General features: G+C 45.5%; 1 protein-coding gene across 1 annotated transcript in view; it reads left to right on the top strand.

Annotated features, from left to right (window-relative positions):
• Positions 1-18978, top strand: part of LOC134460145 (hyccin 2) — a 41910-nt gene that overhangs the window by 18094 nt on the left and 4838 nt on the right. The window contains exons 8-11 of the mRNA XM_063212605.1: positions 7385-7480; positions 14464-14580; positions 17316-17403; positions 17991-18147. Coding sequence (XP_063068675.1) covers positions 7385-7480; positions 14464-14580; positions 17316-17403; positions 17991-18147 — 458 coding nt within the window. The remainder of the gene's footprint in view (positions 1-7384; positions 7481-14463; positions 14581-17315; positions 17404-17990; positions 18148-18978) is intronic.

The raw sequence follows: 18978 nt of genomic DNA, 5'->3' as shown, positions 1-18978 counted from the left end.
TGGGATAACTGGGCTTGACGGGGCCAAACTCAGCTGGGACAGGATGGGCAGACTCAGAGGGACAGGGGGGCTCAGGACTAGGACATGAAGGCCGAGAGGCTGACACAGTGGGCTGAGAAACACGGACAGGAACGAACACGGGGATCTTCACGGGTATGGTAACGGGCACAGTGACAGGAACAGAGACAAAAACATTGACCGGGACATTCACAACGACAGTCTTGGACATGGGTGCAAGGAAGGGTGAAGAACAGATGGGAACACTCACAGGGACAGGAACTGAGATTGACACTGGGATGGGCACAGTGACAGTGACTGGCACAGTCACCGGAATGGTGACTGGTACCGGGATGAGGACGTGACTGGGAAAAACTGGGTCAGAGAGAGAAACAGGAGGTGGGACGGGCTGGGACGTAGACGCGGGAGGCGGGGCAGGTTGGGACACAGACGAAGACCCGGAGACATGGCAAGGTAGAACACAGGAACGCTGGGAGACAAAAGCACACTGGGGGGCAGGATCAGGAACACACTGGGGGGCAGGAGCAGGAACACGCTGGGGGGCAGGAGCAGGAACACGCTGGGGGGCGCGAGCAGGAACACGCTGGGGGGCGCGAGCAGGAACACGCTGGGGGGCGCGAGCAGGAACACGCTGGGGGGCGCGAGCAGGAACACGCTGGGGGGCGCGAGCAGGAACTTGGGAGGCGCCGACTGGAACTTGGGAGGCGCCGACTGGAACTTGGGAGGCGCCGACTGGAACTTGGGAGGCGCCGACTGGAACTTGGGAGGCGCCGACTGGATCTGGAGCGGCGCCGACTGGATCTGGAGCGGCGCCGACTGGATCTGGAGCGGCGCCGACTGGACCCGGATCTGGAGCAGTGCCGACTGGACCTGGATCTGGAGCGGCGCCGACTGGATCTGGAGCGGCGCCGACTGGATCTGGAGCGGCGCCGACTGGACCCGGATCTGGAGCAGTGCCGACTGGACCTGGATCTGGAGCGGCGCCGATCGGATCTGGAGCTGGAGCGACGCCGACCGGAGCAGCAGCGGCGCTGACTGGAACTCGGGAGGCGCCGACAGCAGGAGAAGGGGCAGTGCCCGCAGAAGCAAGGGCGGCACCAGCAGGAACGGAAGAGGCGGCCACAGGAACTGAGGAGATCGCGGCCGTGCCGGGGGTCCCAGCCGCGGCGGGGGTCTCGGCCGCGCTGGGGGTTCCAGGGGTCTCGGCCGAAGCGACGTCCCCGGGGGTCCCGGCCGCAGCGAAGGTCTCGGCCAAAGCGACGGCTTTGGGGGTCCCGGCCGAAGCGACGTCCTCGGGGGTCCCGGTCGCAGCGGAGGTCTCGGCCAAAGCGACGGCTTCGGGGGTCCTGGTCGCAGCGGGGGTCCCGGCCGAAGCGACGTCCTCGGCTGTCCTGGCCAGAACAGGGGTCTCGGCAGGAGCGGGAGTCTCGGGGGTCTCGGCAGGAGAGGGAGTCTCGGCAGGAGCGGGAGCCTCGGGGGTCTCGGCAGGAGCGGGGGTCTCGGTAGGAGCTTGAGAGGTCATGGGCAGGGCTTGAGAAGTCATGGGCAGGGCTTGAGAGGTCACGGGCAGGGCTTGAGAAGTCACGGGCAGGGCTTGAGAAGTCACGGGCAGGGCTTGAGAAGTCACGGGCAGGGCTTGAGACTCAGACTGGAACTTGAGAATGGGTGGCCCCTCGGGAGCGGGCAGGCCATCGGGTGGCGTTGCATCTGGCTCGGGGACCGGCTTCATGGTGTCTGGATCAGAGGCTAGCACGCCGTCGTCCGGCTCGGGGGCTGGAGCGGCGGCAGCGACATCGTCCGACTCGGTAGCTGGCGTGGCAGCGACATCGTCCGGCTCGGGAGCTGGCGTGGCAGCGACATCGTCCGGCTCGGGAGCTGGCGTGGCAGCGACATTGTCCGGCTCGGGAGCTGGCGTGGCAGCGGCGTCGTCCGGCTCGGGTGCTGGCGTCACGGCAGCGTTGTCTGACTCGGGGTCTAGCGTCGCGACGGCAAGGTCCAGCTCGTGGGCTGGCATCTCGGGGGCTTGCATCCTGGCGGCGAGGTCCAGCTCGGGAGATTGTGTCGAGGCAGCGAGGTCCGGCTTGGGTTCGGGCTGGGCAGCAGTCACAGATCTCCCCCCCTCCGCTGCCAGGAGGGCTTGAAGGGGCTTCTCCAGCTGATCCATCCTCTGCTGTGTAGGGGTCAGTCCAAACTGGAGGAGCCATGGCCTTCTTTGCAGGACACCCCTGATGATGTTGACCGCCACCAGCTGCTTTCTTGTGTCCCCCATGGTGTAGATGACTGGGGTCAGCCTCTCCAGCAGGTTGTAGAAGTCCTCCAAATGCTGGAAGCAGATAGAGATCTCTGGCTGGGACTGGTCGGACGGGCAGGCAGAGATGGCAGTCTCGGGTTGGGCCGGCGGGCTGGCAGTCTCGGGTTGGGCCGGCGGGCTGGCAGGCTCGGGTTGGGCCGGCGGGCTGGCAGGCTCGGGTTGGGCCGGCGGGCTGGCAGGCTCGGGTTGGGCCGGCGGGCTGGCAGGCTCGGGCTGGGCCGGCGGGCTGGCAGTCTCGGGTTGGGCCGGCGGGCTGGCAGGCTCGGGTTGGGACGGCGGGCTGGCAGGCTCTTCCAAGGAGGCAGGTCGGCAAACCTTTCGACGCCGATTGCGCCGCCTTCTCCTTGGAGGTTGCCAGTCATCTGTGAAGTCGTCCTCGGTGTCTGACCAGCTCCACCAACCAACTGCTGCAGTTGCAGGAGGGGAGCTTGGGGCTTGGGATCCTACGGGTTGGAGGCTTATGCGTCCCAAACGAAGTGGGCCCGGATCTGAGCCAGCTGCCCTTGCCAAACATGCTGCTGGGCTCCAAAATGGCTGCGTCATTCTGTCAGGAATCTCAGTTGGGAGCCCAAATGCAGCACGCAGAGAACCAGAATGACGATAAAGGAATTTTATTTAGAAACAAAAGACTACAAAAACACTGAAATACGGGGATGAGACAACAAACAAAAAGACCCACAATGGGGAAAACCAAGAATGACTAAGACAAGATAGGGACACGAACGAACTAGGAATAATCAAGACTACAGACAGTACTTACAGGGTTCTACAAGGTTTCGACAAAGGTTCAACAATGACGCAGCAAGGACAAAGAGACACACCAGGGCTTAAATACACAGAAAGCAATTAACAAGACACAGGGGGCAAATCAGGAGACAATCAGATGAACTAACAAAAAGCACAGAAGACAACAAGGTACAGGTGAGGACTATAAGCTAGAACTAGGAACAGACAGGGACAACGAGACAGGTGAAAACACTAGAGAAACCAATTAGGACCAAGGGGCGGAGACCAACATTTGACAGCAAGGTGGACACATGGCAAAGCAAAACAAAAGCACAGGAAGTAAACAAAAGCACATGGAGTCTATGACACAGAAGGTAAACAAAGGCAAGACAACACAAGACAGGGGACTAGGAATAAAGCAAGAGCATGGTAAACAGGTCAGGGTACACAAGAAGCAAAACTACAAAGACAGGAACTCAAACATTTACTCAACTAAAAAGTCCAACACAGAGACACAAAGTCCGAGACCCTAACAGGCTGAGGCTGGCCGTTTCTAGACTTTGTGCCTCTGTGTGTGTGTGTGTGTGTATCCATTAGGGGTGGTACGGTTCACAAATGTCACGGTTCGGTCCATATCACGGTTTCAAGGTCACGGTTTTCGGTTTTGTACGGTTCTGTTTTTTTTAAATAAAATGTATTATATAAAAATTAGAATGAAAATGTAAGCTTATCATGGGTATGTTGAATTTGACTTAATTTAACCCAACTGAAAGAGGAAAGATATCAATGATTTTAACATGCTTCCATTTATTTCACAAAAAGGGAGAACTAAGTCCTAACTTTTAAGTTGACAAATATTCAAATATTACATGCTATAACACATTTGACGTGTAAAGGTAATAGGTAATGGGACCATTAGGTCAGTGCAGTATGACTATTTTGGTTAATGACACACTGAGAACGAATTGGACTTTTATTTTGATACCGCTTTCTGCGAGTTTTGCGCTTATGAATCAGTTGCTTCCTATAATGAAACTGCCGGCCGTGAGAAGCATAGAAGTAAAATCAGAAGTCAAATTCAATTTTAAGTGAACAACTGATAGGGTTATGTTATGTTAAAATGTGAAAGTTAAGGTAACAAATAATTTTAAAAGATCGTTTTTTTTTTAGAAGTGTATGCACAAGAATGTTTCACAAAACTCCTGTGAAGCTGAGCCTTTTAAAACAGTCAAATTTTATTTTTGTTATAGTGTTAAACATCAATGTTAACTAGGCAACAGCACAAAGTCCCCTTCCGTCCACCTAACTGGCTACATATAATTAGGCCTACAGTTGATTGCAGTTAAGGACAGCGCAGTGAATCTGATGGATATGTTCAATTATCTCGCATTTTGCCGTCCGGAATCCCCATTCAATGCCACGTGGATATAGCCTACACTAGGCTACTGTAACGTAAGTCATAGTCTACTTTGTTCTGCTAATCTGTCATTGTTTGTAAATTCATGTTCATTTAATTTAAAATGGTCAGCATAAAGGCTGGGAACAGTCACTTGCGCTAACGTGGAGAGAGAGGGGGGAGACGGTGACGCTGCTGACCGACCTGCACTTGCTTGTAGGCTACTGTAGCCTAGTCAGCTGGCGCATGCTGTTACATTATGCATTTCAGTTGGCTGATAGAAATCAGTCTTTCCACACAATATCCTACGTAGTCTTTGTGTTTTATGCTTGTAAAAGTAGTAGGATTTTATTAATAGCGTCGTCCGCCGGTGGTCACTCTATTTTTTTTTTTTTTGAAACCGTGGGCACCGTGCGGTTGCCCACTACCCCGTTCCGTGACATGCAAACCGTACGGTCTCGGTTTGCAACGCAAACCGTACCATGCCTAGTATCCATGTATGTTTGTGCATATGTATATGCACACTACATTGACATCTTCACAAAAAGGACGCTTGATTTTGCACAGTAATGATTGACCTGTGTTACAGTGTTGTCCGGGAGACTGAGCCATCTCAAGTCTCTGTTAGGTAGTTTACATGAAGTTGAATGCATTGCTCTAGCATGACATGGCTCTCTCGATTTTGTGGCAGTGTTTGTGTTCGTCTACTTTGTTTTGCAAAAGGCCATGTAGTCCTAGCCAGGCTGTGCCCTCCTAGTGACGCAACACTTTCAGCGTGGCAACTAGTCGGGTCAAGAGCAATGCAAGTACTTTCTGAGTTCCCGAAAGTACGGGAGATCCTCCCACTTTGTCGATAAGCAAACAACCATAAGCAAACCAAGGGAGGCTGTTTGGGAAATGCCGTTTGGGAAATGTTAATTGTTATGCTCTTGGTCAGACCAAGTCTCAAGGAGATTTGATGATAATCAGGCTAATGTAATCCAATGTTTGGAGATTTTCCAAAGGAAAACTCAAGTGTCATATACTATAGAGTCTTTTCTCTTGTTGTCAGCCATTCCTTTACAAGATGGATACGTGTTCCTTAGACATTTGTCACAGTATCTTCTAATTAAGACCATGCGAATAGAATGAATAGCTCAAGAAAAAGAAATCGAATGTTCCAGATTCCGTTTGATAAATGGTCCGAAAGCATTTTGTGTGTCTGTGTGGGTGCGCGTGTGTGTGCGTGCGTGTACGTTTGTCTGTGTCTGTGTGTCTGTGTGTCTGTGTCTGTGTCTGTGTGCGTGTGCTTGTGCTTGTGTCTGTGTGCGTGTCCATCTGTAAGTGTGCAAATATTTTTAAAGTCAGCTATCTTTAAAAAATAGAAACGGTATTGCATGGGCACCACAGCTGAGGAGGTTTTTTCCCCATTGTTTGGTCCTTTGCTGTCTTATGCTATGTTCAGATACTGTAAACCATTTGTGGTCGTGACATACGTAGATGTGTGGATTAATAATGTTTTTATTTGTGTTGTCTTTGCAGGTTTGACATGCTGTGCTTTCTGATTCATTCGGTTTATTCATTGATATACACTGTAGATGCGATTTATGTGTGATTTATGTTCTCTTTGCGGGTTCGAGGTACTCTGCTTCCTAAAGCATTAGGTCTGTAAATTAATATAGAAGCTACAGTAGCTCAGATTCATGTTGTCTGCAGGCTTGATGTGTTGTGCTTTCTGATGCATCAGGTTTTATACAATATAGTTCTGATTTGTATTGTCTTTGCCGGTTTGAAGCGCTGTGCTTTCTAAAGCATTTGAGTTCATATACATTTAATTTGTGTGCTCTTTGCGGGTTCGAGGTACTCTACTTTCTAATGTATTAGGTTTATGAGCTAATCAAAATGTGATGTGTCTGGAGGTTTGATGTAGATCTGATTGATATAATTCTGATTTGTGTTGTCTCTGCAGCATCACGTTCCTGTGCTTTCGCATGCATTAGATTTTTGAATTAATGTGTGTCGTTTCGTGTTGTCTCTGCAGGTTCAGGGTGCTGTGCTTCCTGATGCATTGCTGTAGGTTTATGAACCAATATACATATATCTGACTGATACAGTTTTGAGTTGTGTTCCCTGCAAGCTTGAGGTGCCATTTTTTTCTGATTTTTCTGATGCATTGGGTTTGTGAATTAATGTGTGATTTTGTGTTGTCTCTGCAGGTTTGAGGTGCTGTGCTTCCTGATGCATTACTGTAGGTTTATGAACCAATATACGTAGGTCTGATTGATACAGTTTTGAGAAAAGAAGAAGAAGAATCACAGCACACTGGTGGACTTTTGCTTTTGTTTTCATTACAGTTCACTGACATTAAAAAAGCAGCAAAATTAAGTCTTATCAGTGTGCAGTGATTCTTCTCCTTTTCTCTGGGTTACTTATGACTGCACCTCACCAGCACCTGGACACTGGCTGTGCATAGGAGCTTCATGCCTTTGTGTGATTCAGTTTTGATTGGTGATCTCTGCAGGTTTGAGGTGCTGTGCCTCCTGATGCATTAGGTTTGATATAATACAGTTTTGATTGGTGATCTTTGCAGGTTTGAGGTGCTGTACTAGTGTGCCTCCTGATGCATTAGGTTTGATATAATATAGTTTTGATATAATATAGTTTTGATATAATATAGTTTTGATTGGTGATCTTTGCAGGTTTGAGGTGCTGTACTAGTGTGCCTCCTGATGCATTAGGTTTGATATAATGTAGTTTTGATATAATATAGTTTTGATATAATATAGTTTTGATTGGTGATCTCTGCAGGTTTGAGGTGCTGTGCCTCCTGATGCATTAGGTGTGATATAATACAGTTTTGATTGGTGATCTCTGCAGGGTTGAGGTGCTGTGCTAGTGTGCCTCCTGATGCATTAGGTTTGATATAATATAGTTTTGATTGGTGATCTCTGCAGGTTTGAGGTGCTGTGCTTCCTGATGCTCTGCTACAACTCTGCTGTGGTCTTCATGCCGGCCTCATCCCACCAGTCAGCTTGCAGGATGAGCTCCAGGTAAGACGTGCATTCCCTGATAGCATTTTCAAGATTTAAAGGGGTATGCTACTATTTCGTAGCCCTGGGTTTATAAAGGTGGTAAAGTGTCTTATTTTTCATGTTAGGCGTTGTCTTTGTTTTAAGGAAGGAGTAAGTATCTAAGCTAGTGAGAGTCAATGGATCACACATGCTACAGTCAACGATTTTAACTGTATTAAGCCCAAAAATAGTGGCATACCCCCATGTCACATGTCTTTTTGTGCAGACCTAGTTGGAAATTAAATGAACATTGTGACCACTACTCACCTTCGGTAGACCTATACCAATAGCAAATATTAGGAAAAGATAAGAAGTTTTCACACCGAAATTTGGAGCACTCGGCAATGGAAAAGTTGGTTCACAATGTGAACCAAAAAAAGATACATGGGCCACATAACAGAAAAAATCCTAAATGCTCATCCTAACTTAAAGGGACAGTTTGGTCAATTTCAACATGCAGTTGTATTGCTCACGCTACCCTTGACTTGTCAGTACCTGGTGATGCCACATTTTTCGGCTCAGCCCTTTCCGAGATATGAGCAATTCTAATGGGGGCAGCGTTTGTTTACATTTTTAAAAAATGAAGCATAGGCCAACTCCAAATATTTTCCCAAAAGGTACTGCTGTTTGCTAGTTGTCTGCTGATGTTTTATAACCTTTTGGATGTTTTTGGGAATAAATAAAAATGTTTTTTTGAAATGTAAACAAAGAGCTGCCCCCATTACAATGACCAGGATCTCGGAAACGGCTGAAGAAGAAGAAAAAAAAATCTCAGGCACTGACAAGTCCAGGGTAGTGTGAGCATTACAACTGCATGTTGAAATTGACCAAACTGTCCCTTTAAGATAGGAACAGTAAGATAGGAAAAATCCCAACTTCCTATTACAGAACAAATTCCTAAGTCCCTAGCTGTTTCTTATCTTATTTTTGGCCCCCCATCCTATCTTAAATTAGGAATTCCTAACTCCTCTATCATATTGATTTTTTCGATTGGTCGTGTCTGTTTCTGCCATTTCGAATGTGCACGAGATTGATAGAATGTAACGATTTCACTTTTGAAGCGGCGGGCAGCCAGTTGTAGCCTAGGTTATGTGTTGGGGGGAGAACGCATAGCCTAATTATTAATAATTACGGACGAAAAATACAGTGAATAAAAGGAGGGCGTTCATTTCCATCATTCATGTTGGCTACATTTGTAGCTAAGACTCCTCAAAAGTTTCCTCATAGGCATGTTGTCAGTATCAGCAGTTCCCGTCGCAAATCCGCCACCTGAATGCTGTTTTAACAATGTGCAAATTCCCATCATCAAGTAGGCTAGCTTATTCAAAGCAATGTGTAGTGTAGTGAACTAAAGACATTTAATTGAGCATAGAAACATTCTTAGTTTGAATGACAGCGTGAAGATGGGAAGAGGGAGGGAGAGCAAGGTGTGCCTGTGTGACTGCACTGACAGAGGACGAGGGAGAGCGAGAGGAATCGGATCATCAAATAGGCTAACTTTTGAACAACGCTACGCAACCTACAAATGCTAAACCCTGTTTAGCATAAAATCTACACTAAAACTTTGTGAGGACAAATGGATTAGTTTTGTGTGGTCTATAAATTCATCAGTAGACCTAGTAGGCCTAGACATTGTAACTTGTCCTGTTCAACTCCTGAGAGGAGACTGGCGAGGGAGCGCACGTTGTGCTCATAAGCTTGTCACAACATCAGCACGTAGGCTACGTGAAGTCAGTTGCCTTTTTGTTGGACGTTGCAAAATCAGTCTTTGATGTGCAAACCCCATGGTCAAAGTAGTCCTAATTCAAAGGCTACACATGTTAATAGGAAATGTGTTTGGCTTTCAAACTATTGTCTTTTTTAATTTCTAAATAAAGGTAGGCTATTGCATGGATAGAACAATGACAGGCTTCAAATAGTAAAATTATTTAGGCCTACATCAGGCAACTATGGAATTGTAGCCTGCCTGGTTGGGACGCTACTGTGGTAACCATACCAGTGCCATTTTTTCTCTCTTGAAAACAAAATGCCCCCATTAACCCAGGCATCACTGCTCTAGGTGTTTTGGTTTGATGCCCCATGTTGCTGACATTGTGCATAATGCAAAAAAGCACCAGTAACAGGGGTATCCTGAGTTTAGGACAGAGTGTATGGTCTCCTAACTTAGGCATCCTAAGTTAAGATATTCCTAACTTAGGATGCCTCTGGAATGGCTATATTCCTATCTTAAGATAAGATAGGATTTCTTCCTAAGTTAAGTTAGGAAACCTCCTTCTGTTATACCAAAATTCCTAAATCCCTTCCTATCTCAAGATAAGATAGGATTTCAGACTTAGGAAGTTTCTGTTATGTGGCCCATGGTTTTCTTAAGTGAACCGTGACATCAACATTGACATGAGAGCAGAGTCTCTTTGATTTGACATCAGCAGTATCGTATTGAAGGTCATTCACTGGTAAGCGATCTGGCTCCCAGTGAAACTGGTGCGGGAACTGGTACTGACACCATTCTGGCCGGTTTGAGAGTAAGAGGTTTTTGGCACATGGCGGGTATAAGCACTTTGGTTTGTGTGTAACTGGTGTGAGAAATAGCACTGGCACATCATCAGCGTGAGAGTACAGTAAGATGGTTTTGGCACTTGGAGGAAGAGTAGAGAGGCGTGTGAATAACATTCTCCCCTTCACCCTCATCCTTGGCCGCTGTGCTGACGAACAAGGCAACCAAGCAACTCCCATGGGGATTGTCCCTTGTCCCTTTATCTTAGTCACTGTAAGACGCTCTTGATGAGTAATTGAGATCAGGTGAGTGAGTGAGTGAGAGTAGTACACAAACACACAGTGGGCAGAGAGGAGGGATCAACCGCTAGGGGTCATGGAGTGACCTACTAGTCAGGCTTTCGCATGTAGAGAAAGGCCTCTGAACATGAGGCTTTGGGAAAGGGATTTTTCCCATGTAAAGCATGTCTACATTGGATGTCAGGAAAGGGAGTAACCAGACAGGGTTTATGGGTATTACGAGAGACAAAAGTCCCGACTTTTTCCAGGTGGTACTGTCCACTAAGTGGCGCCAACGGAGGAGCACAGAGGCAGTTATAATGAATGGGGTTATATGGAGCTCAATCATAGATGCTGCCGTTGCTTGGGAGAGAATTGGTATCATGTTTTCATTTCAATTTTCCCAGAGGCAGGATAAATTATCCTTTCAAACAGCACTTAGTTTGATTTTTTAAACTCGCTTGATCTTTATAAAATACATTTTTATTGTCAATATTACAAGTGAAAAGAAATCCCGCACACTGTCCATTCCACCAACAAACTTTAATACAACCGGTTTAATACAACAGGTTGTATTAAAGTTTGTTGGTGGAATGGACAGTGTGCGGGATTTCTTTTCACTTGACTGACAACCCGGCTGGGATAACATCCTACGCACCTGCCCAACTACAGAGGTGTGCAAAAGCGTCTTTATTGAACTATTGTCAATATTACGTCATCAGTGGCTTCACACACTGCGTTTGGATTGGTCGACTGGCTGCATTGCTGTGATCACGATTGCCGTAAAGCAATTTCGTTAGCAAAATGCTAGCGGAGACTGACTTATAAATGCCAAATCTGTAAGAAATCAGAAGCATATAACTCCCAGGTTATTGTACATTTGATTTAAATCCACATTGGTTTTAGCCGACACCGAGCACAATTGTGTGTTAATAGCGCAAGCCTTATGGACTGCGCTTGCTCGACAGCGTTCCTTGGTGAACTGCAGGCACAGGTTGGATGGCGAGTTTGGACACTGTATGTACACCCACTGTGGAGTATTTTTTTTTGTCTTTTTCGACTTTATTCGACAGGACAGTGAGTGGTGGACAGGAAGTGAATGGGGAGAAAGGCGGGTAGGGGTTGGCAAAGGACGTGGGGCGGGAATCAAACCCAGGTCAGCCGCATGGTAGAGTGCCCTACCGGTTGGCCGAGCAGGGCCACATTCTGCAGATTCTAAGCTTTACAATGATACCTGACACACACCTCTGATGAATTTGTGACCTTTTGAATGTGTTTATACTTCTTTAAGTATAAAACAGAATTCAACCCTGACAGTTTCTCTTGGTCATATAAAAATAAAGCTAGTCCTTTTAAAGACAAAATGTATGCTTTTAGACAAACAAAAAGCTCCAAATCAAAATCTTGATTTGCTATTTTCTCAGTTTTAGGGTTCAGGTTAGTGGCCTGTGTTCTTGTAGCTAGTCAGAAACAAAACCTCTAACCTATAAAACCTCTCCAATTTACCAATCTTTCCCCAAGCAAGGCTTGCCTAATTGCTGAATTGAAGTGAAGTATTTTCTCTAGATTAGAAGCATGCATCTGTTAATTCCTTTTGAAGGCTGCAATTTGACCAACTAAATCCAAAGCACTCGCCTTTGAGTCAATGTATTATAGTTATTTACAATTGGTTTTGTACATTGTACAATGATTCTCAGAAGTCTTTGTTCAATTGTGATGTCCTGCTGTTACCTGTGCACATGATAAAATCAGTTTCTCATTGTTTTCGGCATATAGCAAATGCTTTCGTCCACCATGCCATGGTTGTGTACAATTCTTAGTGATTTTGTACATTATCAATTGCTTTTGTCGACTCATATCACTCAAAAAGCTTTGTCACTGAATACATGAAACTATTTCACCCCCAAAACATTTAGGCCCTAGGTCATAGTGTAAGTCTTGACATGCAAAATTATTTACCAAGCTGTCATAATGTGTAAAGCACTGTATAATTTCCATTGGAGTTTTGTCTATGAATGTGATCTGAATTGGTAAATTGCTCGAAGGGTAAATATTGCTCTCTAATCAAAGGCAGTAGAAGGGAAAGAGAAAACAGGCATGCAATACAACAATAGGCACTGTACTGCATTACATTATACTCCACACTAAATTGCAATATTTCCCTTGAATTTCACAAAACAGTAAGTGCACTTTATACAGTATCAGTGTATTGTTTCAAATGTATTTTGCTTAACAGTTCTATATTTTTTCACATGGGCCTGCAAGACAAGTAAAAAAGGGGTTGGTAGAGGGCGCATTTTGACACCTCAACCAGAGTTGGCTATTTTTTTGTATTTTGCAATGAGAAAACCTGTCAATAAATAGGTCATACTCTAAATGTATATCTAGTACAATCTTATCTGATCAATGCAATATAAAGTCGAATTTACAACATTTCCCACCCAATCTAAACAACATTTCGCTTCAGAAAAGATCCTCAAGAGTGTACTAGTCAATTGACAACATGACAAACCGATTTGACTAGCTTGTCCATACACTATGACACAATGACTAACAATTCTGCTGGCACTGACACGTTCATTGACACAAAAACTTGCTTTTGAAAGACAAACTAAGGATTTTGAGCAAGAGACTTGGTTTTGCAGGTCATCCATGGTGTTTTGCCATTTGTTAAAGCTGTTTTGAGAATGAATATTATGTTTTGCAAATTGCGCGAGAGATTCAAGAAATGTACAAAACTAATTGAGAAAAACCGTAAAAACTTTAATTTCAAAGCTTTTTACAATTTAAAAGTCATTTTCATATGGGGTAGACAAAGATACAAATGCAGACTGGTTTCAGCGATCTGGCCTTCACCAGGGAGTGGTGTACTGGTGTGGTACTGAATTGTTTACTCCAGGCCTATGGGGGCCTAAGATGGTAGATATTGCAGTATTCATAATCACAACAAGCCTTGTCCTAGAAGCACGATTGCAGGAACAGGGGTGTGGTTTGTATCGGATGTATCCCCTCTTTGCCTCCTCTTTCTGCAAATTACACAATTAGATTATTTTTAGCTGTACAATGTAAATGACCAGAGACTAGCAAGGTTTACCCATGGGATTGTTTCCTCACTGGTGACACACTTAAGCAGAAAAAAATAAGGGGCACACTCTACTTCTTTCCTCTCTGTAAACCGTACTTTGTATTCTGTACCATATTTGCCATCATAGCTTGTTGTGCTACTCTGAAAGCATTCCTACAGGAATATCCCACTGTATGCCAGTTCCCCCTGCCAATCGACAGAGTAGAAATACTTTTGTCCAGATACCCAGAGCGTCACAACAGCAGTCCCCAGACCTGAAGACCATGAACTGCCTTAAAGCAGAGAGAAATCCAAATGCTAAAATTAAAATAGAATTACACCCCCACCCCCTCTGTCTGAACTCAAAAATTGAAAATGGGCATTTTGTTCAAATTAAAATAGACATTTTCCCCATCTGTCTGCTTTTTGACATGCATTTTTTCATCCCTTTTGTTGATTGAGGCTCAGGCAGATATAATTCCCTAAATAACATCAGCAAAACAAAGCACACGTCAAGCCGTATTAAGTCAAATGGATTGATGCCACCATGCCATCCCAGACCGGCCCAGTGGTTTGTCAATGTGGGCTGCGGCTGCTTTGTCGAGATGAGCCACCAATAGGCTTTTGACATTTGACATTGCCTAAAGCCAAACCCTCTTTCTTTTTCAGGGACTTTGTTATGCCTTTATTTGATAGGACAGTCTGAGATGGTGACAGGATGCGAGTGGGACGGAGAGACGGGTGGGATCGGGAAATGACCCCGGCCGCACTCGAACCGGGGTCCCCGTAGGCATGCAAGCCCAAATGTGGGGGGCTCAGCGTGCTGCGCCACAGCTCCCCCACCAACCTCTATTTCTAGCCTTAACCCCAGAGGCACTATTGTATTGTATTGCAATGTAATGGCTTGGTAGCTCTGCTCGATGGTTAGCTCATATCGACATGACGACAGCACATCACACACACACAGTCCTCCCGTGTAACTAATCGCCGCTCCTCTATCCTCTCTTCTCCTCTCCTCTCCTCTCCTCTCTGCTCCTCTCCTCTCCTCTCCTCTCCTCTCCTCTCCTCTCCTCTCCTCTCTGCTCTTCTCCTCTCCTCTCCTCTCCTCTCTGACTTTGATTGACAGGTTGTGTGTGTGTGGTTACCCGCGGCAACAGATGAAGCCATGGAGGGAGCCGTGCCACCGTGTGCGGCTGGACCCAGAGTTCCTGGTGCAGATGTTGACCGCTGTCTACCACGCCATGTGAGTATTGCTGTTGACCGCTGTCTACCACGCCATGTGAGTATTGCTGTTGACCGCTGTCTACCACGCCGTGTGAGTGCTGTCTCTGCCAAAGTAAGAAAGAAAACATCCAAATATATGTACACGGTGCTGGACTAAGTATTACGTTACATTGCATTTGTCAGACGCTTTATGACCAAAGCGTCTTTCAAAAGAGGACATAATCATAGCCAACATCGCTAGCAGATACAAAGTACACAAGTAAAGTAAACTGGGAAAAAGGAAGTCTGCAACATCAAGGCTCCCATTACAGTTTTTAATATGACTTTCCGGGCATAAAGGAACAGTCCACATTTATTTGGTTTTCACATATTTGCAGTATTTCCAAGAATTATTCATGAATGTGCATATCATTTTTGTCTATGTGTTTGCATTGCCTAGTTTAACAGTAGGCTATAGCCAAAGTAAGCGTAGCAAAGCAAGTCTATGGGAACAAACAAACATTCTCAAATGTACTTATAAACTACTTTACAATTCATCTAAAATCCAGCAAAGGGCAAAACAGCTATTTAATCCTGTCCTGTGATCACTCGTGGCTTGGTGCTAATGTTCCCATCTACTTCCAGTGATTATGCTAAGCTATGCTAATAATTCTGATCCAATAAATCTAAGTACTGAAAACACTGAGAGGAAAATGATACGCACATTCATGAATAATGCATGGAAATACGTACTGCAAATATGTGAAAACCAAAAATGGGTGGACTGTTCCTTTAAAATGTGACACAGTTAATGAATGACATGCTGTCCAAAACATCATATTAAAAACGGTAACGGTAACAGAAATGTTACTGCTGTAGACTTTGTTTTTTTTTCCAGTGCTGTCTCTGCCACCATGCCCCTAGTATCTTATCTGTCTAGTCTACTGTACCATGTGACTGGCCCTGCTGCCATGCCCCCAGTCTTGTAGCTGTTTTTATCCAGCATGGGGGTGGGATCATTGACAGTAAATAGAATGGACGCCAAATCAACGCTATTTGCCATTCAACGCTTTGAAGCCAGATTTGGGAACATTCCAACTTACATTCCACCTTAGCAACGCCAAACGCAGGTGCTGATTGGACAACAACAAGACTTCTAACGGTCAATCAAACCATGTTCTGATGCTCATTGGTCAATTTAACTTTTAATATCTCTCTAAAATAAAACATCACCACAAAAAATCACCACCCTGGTAAGTTGGAGAGCAAGGGGACCTACTAGTTGAGCGAAAAATGATCCCCCTGGAGTGGCATTTAAGGGAGATACAGGGTTTTATGTCTCTCATAGGAATGAATGGGATTTGGCCATTTTTTGGTCTTTTTGGGTCCAACCTTGGCTCCAACTTGGCTTCAACAATGAAATAGAATTTTGGCCTCCATTCTATTTACTCTCAATGGGTGGGATGGATGGATGGATGGATGGATGGATGGATGTGTTATTCAGGCGGGCACCAAAAGCAGGAGGGATTAGAGAGAGACGACTGAGATAGCATATTCATCATATACTGTACGTCGGTTAAACATTCCTGAAACATCATCATCTACAAAGTTAATAAGTCAGAAGTTCATCATCGCATGAATATTTCAGAGAAGCAGGACATTGGGCTGGGCAGCACTCTGTCTTTTTTTCAGAGAAGAGTTTGCTGTCGTCATTTCATTAGTGCAGAGCGGTCTTGTTCATGTACTCTCCGTTTTCGCGGTTGTCCATAGCCTTGAGATTCTCTTTCCATATGCAAAAATGTACTCTCTGTTTTACCGAACATGGATAGTTTGTGTCAGCCACACTGTTACTTTGGGGAAATAATATTTTAGCCGTTGAAAAAATGTATGCAGTTGGACAAATTGATTCATTTGCTCAGGCGTATTGTAGCATTTGAATGCATTCTTGAATGGTTAAGAAATTATATACAGAAAAACTGACATCTGATGCCTAACTGGTGCCTATTCCACTGATGGCATTACACACACACGCACGCACACACGCACACACGTACGCACGCACGCACGCACACACGCACACACGCACGCATTTCGTGTCCCTTTGCACCACTTTACATTTAAAGCATGTTTAAATTGTTGAGCTATAAACAGTGTCGTGGAGAAATTGTCCATAATCCAGCCATTTATCATTGTGTCTGTACTCAAGGCCCAAGAGTGCTACCATTTGCACTTTGCTCCCAATCTACTTCCAGACCAGCAGTCATTGTGTGCGTGTGTACGTGCATGCATTTTGCTCCTGTGCTTCCTGGAGTTATAATGGAGTCGTGTGTGTGTGTGTGTGTGTGTGAGTGTGAGTGCGTGTATGTTGCTTTTGTGCTTGCTTGACCAGCAGTCATTGTGCATGCGAAATGAATACACATCTGCATTCGACTGCAGTCCCTCTTTGTATAATCTCACCTTTCCTTTGATTCGCGATCGCAAAATCAGTCTGCCCGAGGGGGGGGCTCGGAAGCATTCAGTGCCTCTGAAGGGGGAAATGATGGAAAAAGTTTGAGAACCACTGCGTTAGTGAGTGTGTGCATGTTTCTCCTGTGCTTCCTGGAGTTATAATTGTGTGTGTGTGTGTGTGTGTGTGTGTGTGTGTGTGTGTGTGTGTGTGTGTGTGTGTGTGTGTGTGTGTGTGTGTGTGTGTGTGTGTGTGTGTGTGTGTGTTATAAATGTGCGTGTGTGTTTGTGTGCGTGCGTGCGTGCGTGTTGCTCTTGTGCTTGCTACAGTTACAATGGCGAGTGGGAGCTGGGGAATGAGGCCTTGGGAGACATCATGTATCGAGCTCAGCTGGACCTGTACGCCAAGCCACTACTGGTAGGACTGCTGTGCTCTGCTGTTACTGTCCTATTGTTATTGCTAGTGTTGCACCGATACCATTTTTTGGCACTGATACAAATACCCGATAACTGGCTGTGCAGTATCAGCAGATATCGATACCATACCGATACCACTGTGTTTGAAATGTATAGATATACTTGTATATGAAGAGCTGCATACTACTTGATTGTAAAATCATTGCTATCATGGTTTTGTTGACTGCTGCCTACCTTTGTGAAACAGGAAAAAGACCAATACTTAACAAAGTGAATGCAGTAGTGTACTGGTATTGTACCTGTGCAACACTAGTTATTGCTTACCACATTTTTTTGGTATTAGTGGACCTGCATAGGCGTGGACAGATAGGGACGAGGTGGTGCTAAAGCTCATGCCCCTTTGCCCTACAGGACAAAAAAATGCCCTTTTTGAAAGTCTGTGTTTTAGTGTAATGTGTACTGTATTGTGGTACATGTTGACATGAGCCTGACGAAATGTCTGGTAATATAATATAATATAATATAATATAATATAATATAATATAATATAATATAATGTCTTGTCTTCTCTTGGCGTTATCGTTGCAGCTGGCTAACTCCATGAGGCGCTCCTTGCCTCCGCATCCTCCGCACGGAGCCCGGAAGCTCCTCCCGGTGGAGGTGACCCCGACGGGGAGGCGCGTCTCCCAGACCGCCGTGACGGCCGCCTCCATTCGCCGGCTGCGGTGGAAGAGAGAGGGTACGGGTACGGGCCTCCCCCCCTTACCGATTTATTTATTCACTCACTCACTCACTCACTAGTTGCCTGGTTCACACAAGACCATATCACAAGTGAGATAATGCCTACTGAATTTCTAGTGTGGGAGGTGTGGTTTACGTTTGCTGATAGCCGTTTATTGGCTGTGACAAATGAATCATTTTGTGTATACGTAGAGTGTGCATGACAGAAAGGCCGAGGACATGTATGAACGTGTTGCCATGCGCATTTTAAGTCAATTTTGCGTATGGTAGCGCACCAGACACAAGGTACACAGACGCACGTGTACGGTGCAATATTGACAGAATCATGAGGGGAAATTATCTGAACTTCCATGTGGAGGACGCATTAAAGTCAAACAATGATGGAAAATAATAGCTTAGGGCTCTTTTGCAAGTATGTTTGCTCAGTTACACACCGTCAGTAATTTAAATCACACAGTAAGCGTGTTCCCAGCTAGGTAATGTAAACATGGAGGGTTACTTTCACATGCCAATAGCAAAGAAACGTTCAATGTGTAAAATCTCTTCATTCTTCACCTGTCATACTTCATCCTTGCTGTAACATTGCCGGCAATTGCAAGGCTGACGCAAAAGGGTAATTGAGGGAAGAAGTGTTCCCGTCCAAATTTGACATGAAAAGAGAAAAATGGCTTAACCTAGCTGCTCCTTCATTTCTAAAACTATGAATATCTGGAGTGAACAATGAAGTCATTCATGCCTGCACATCTATCACTCTCATGTACGTCTCTGGCACTTTGCCGTGACAAAAGCAGAAGAATATCGAGTGTGGTGCAGTCTTATCTCCAGGTAGAAGGGA

The sequence above is a fragment of the Engraulis encrasicolus genome, chromosome 12 (genome assembly GCF_034702125.1).
Source record: "Engraulis encrasicolus isolate BLACKSEA-1 chromosome 12, IST_EnEncr_1.0, whole genome shotgun sequence".
Classification (NCBI taxonomy): Eukaryota; Metazoa; Chordata; class Actinopteri; order Clupeiformes; family Engraulidae; genus Engraulis; species Engraulis encrasicolus.
Note: the sequence above shows the minus strand (reverse complement) of the source record. Positions and strands in the feature narration are given on the sequence as shown.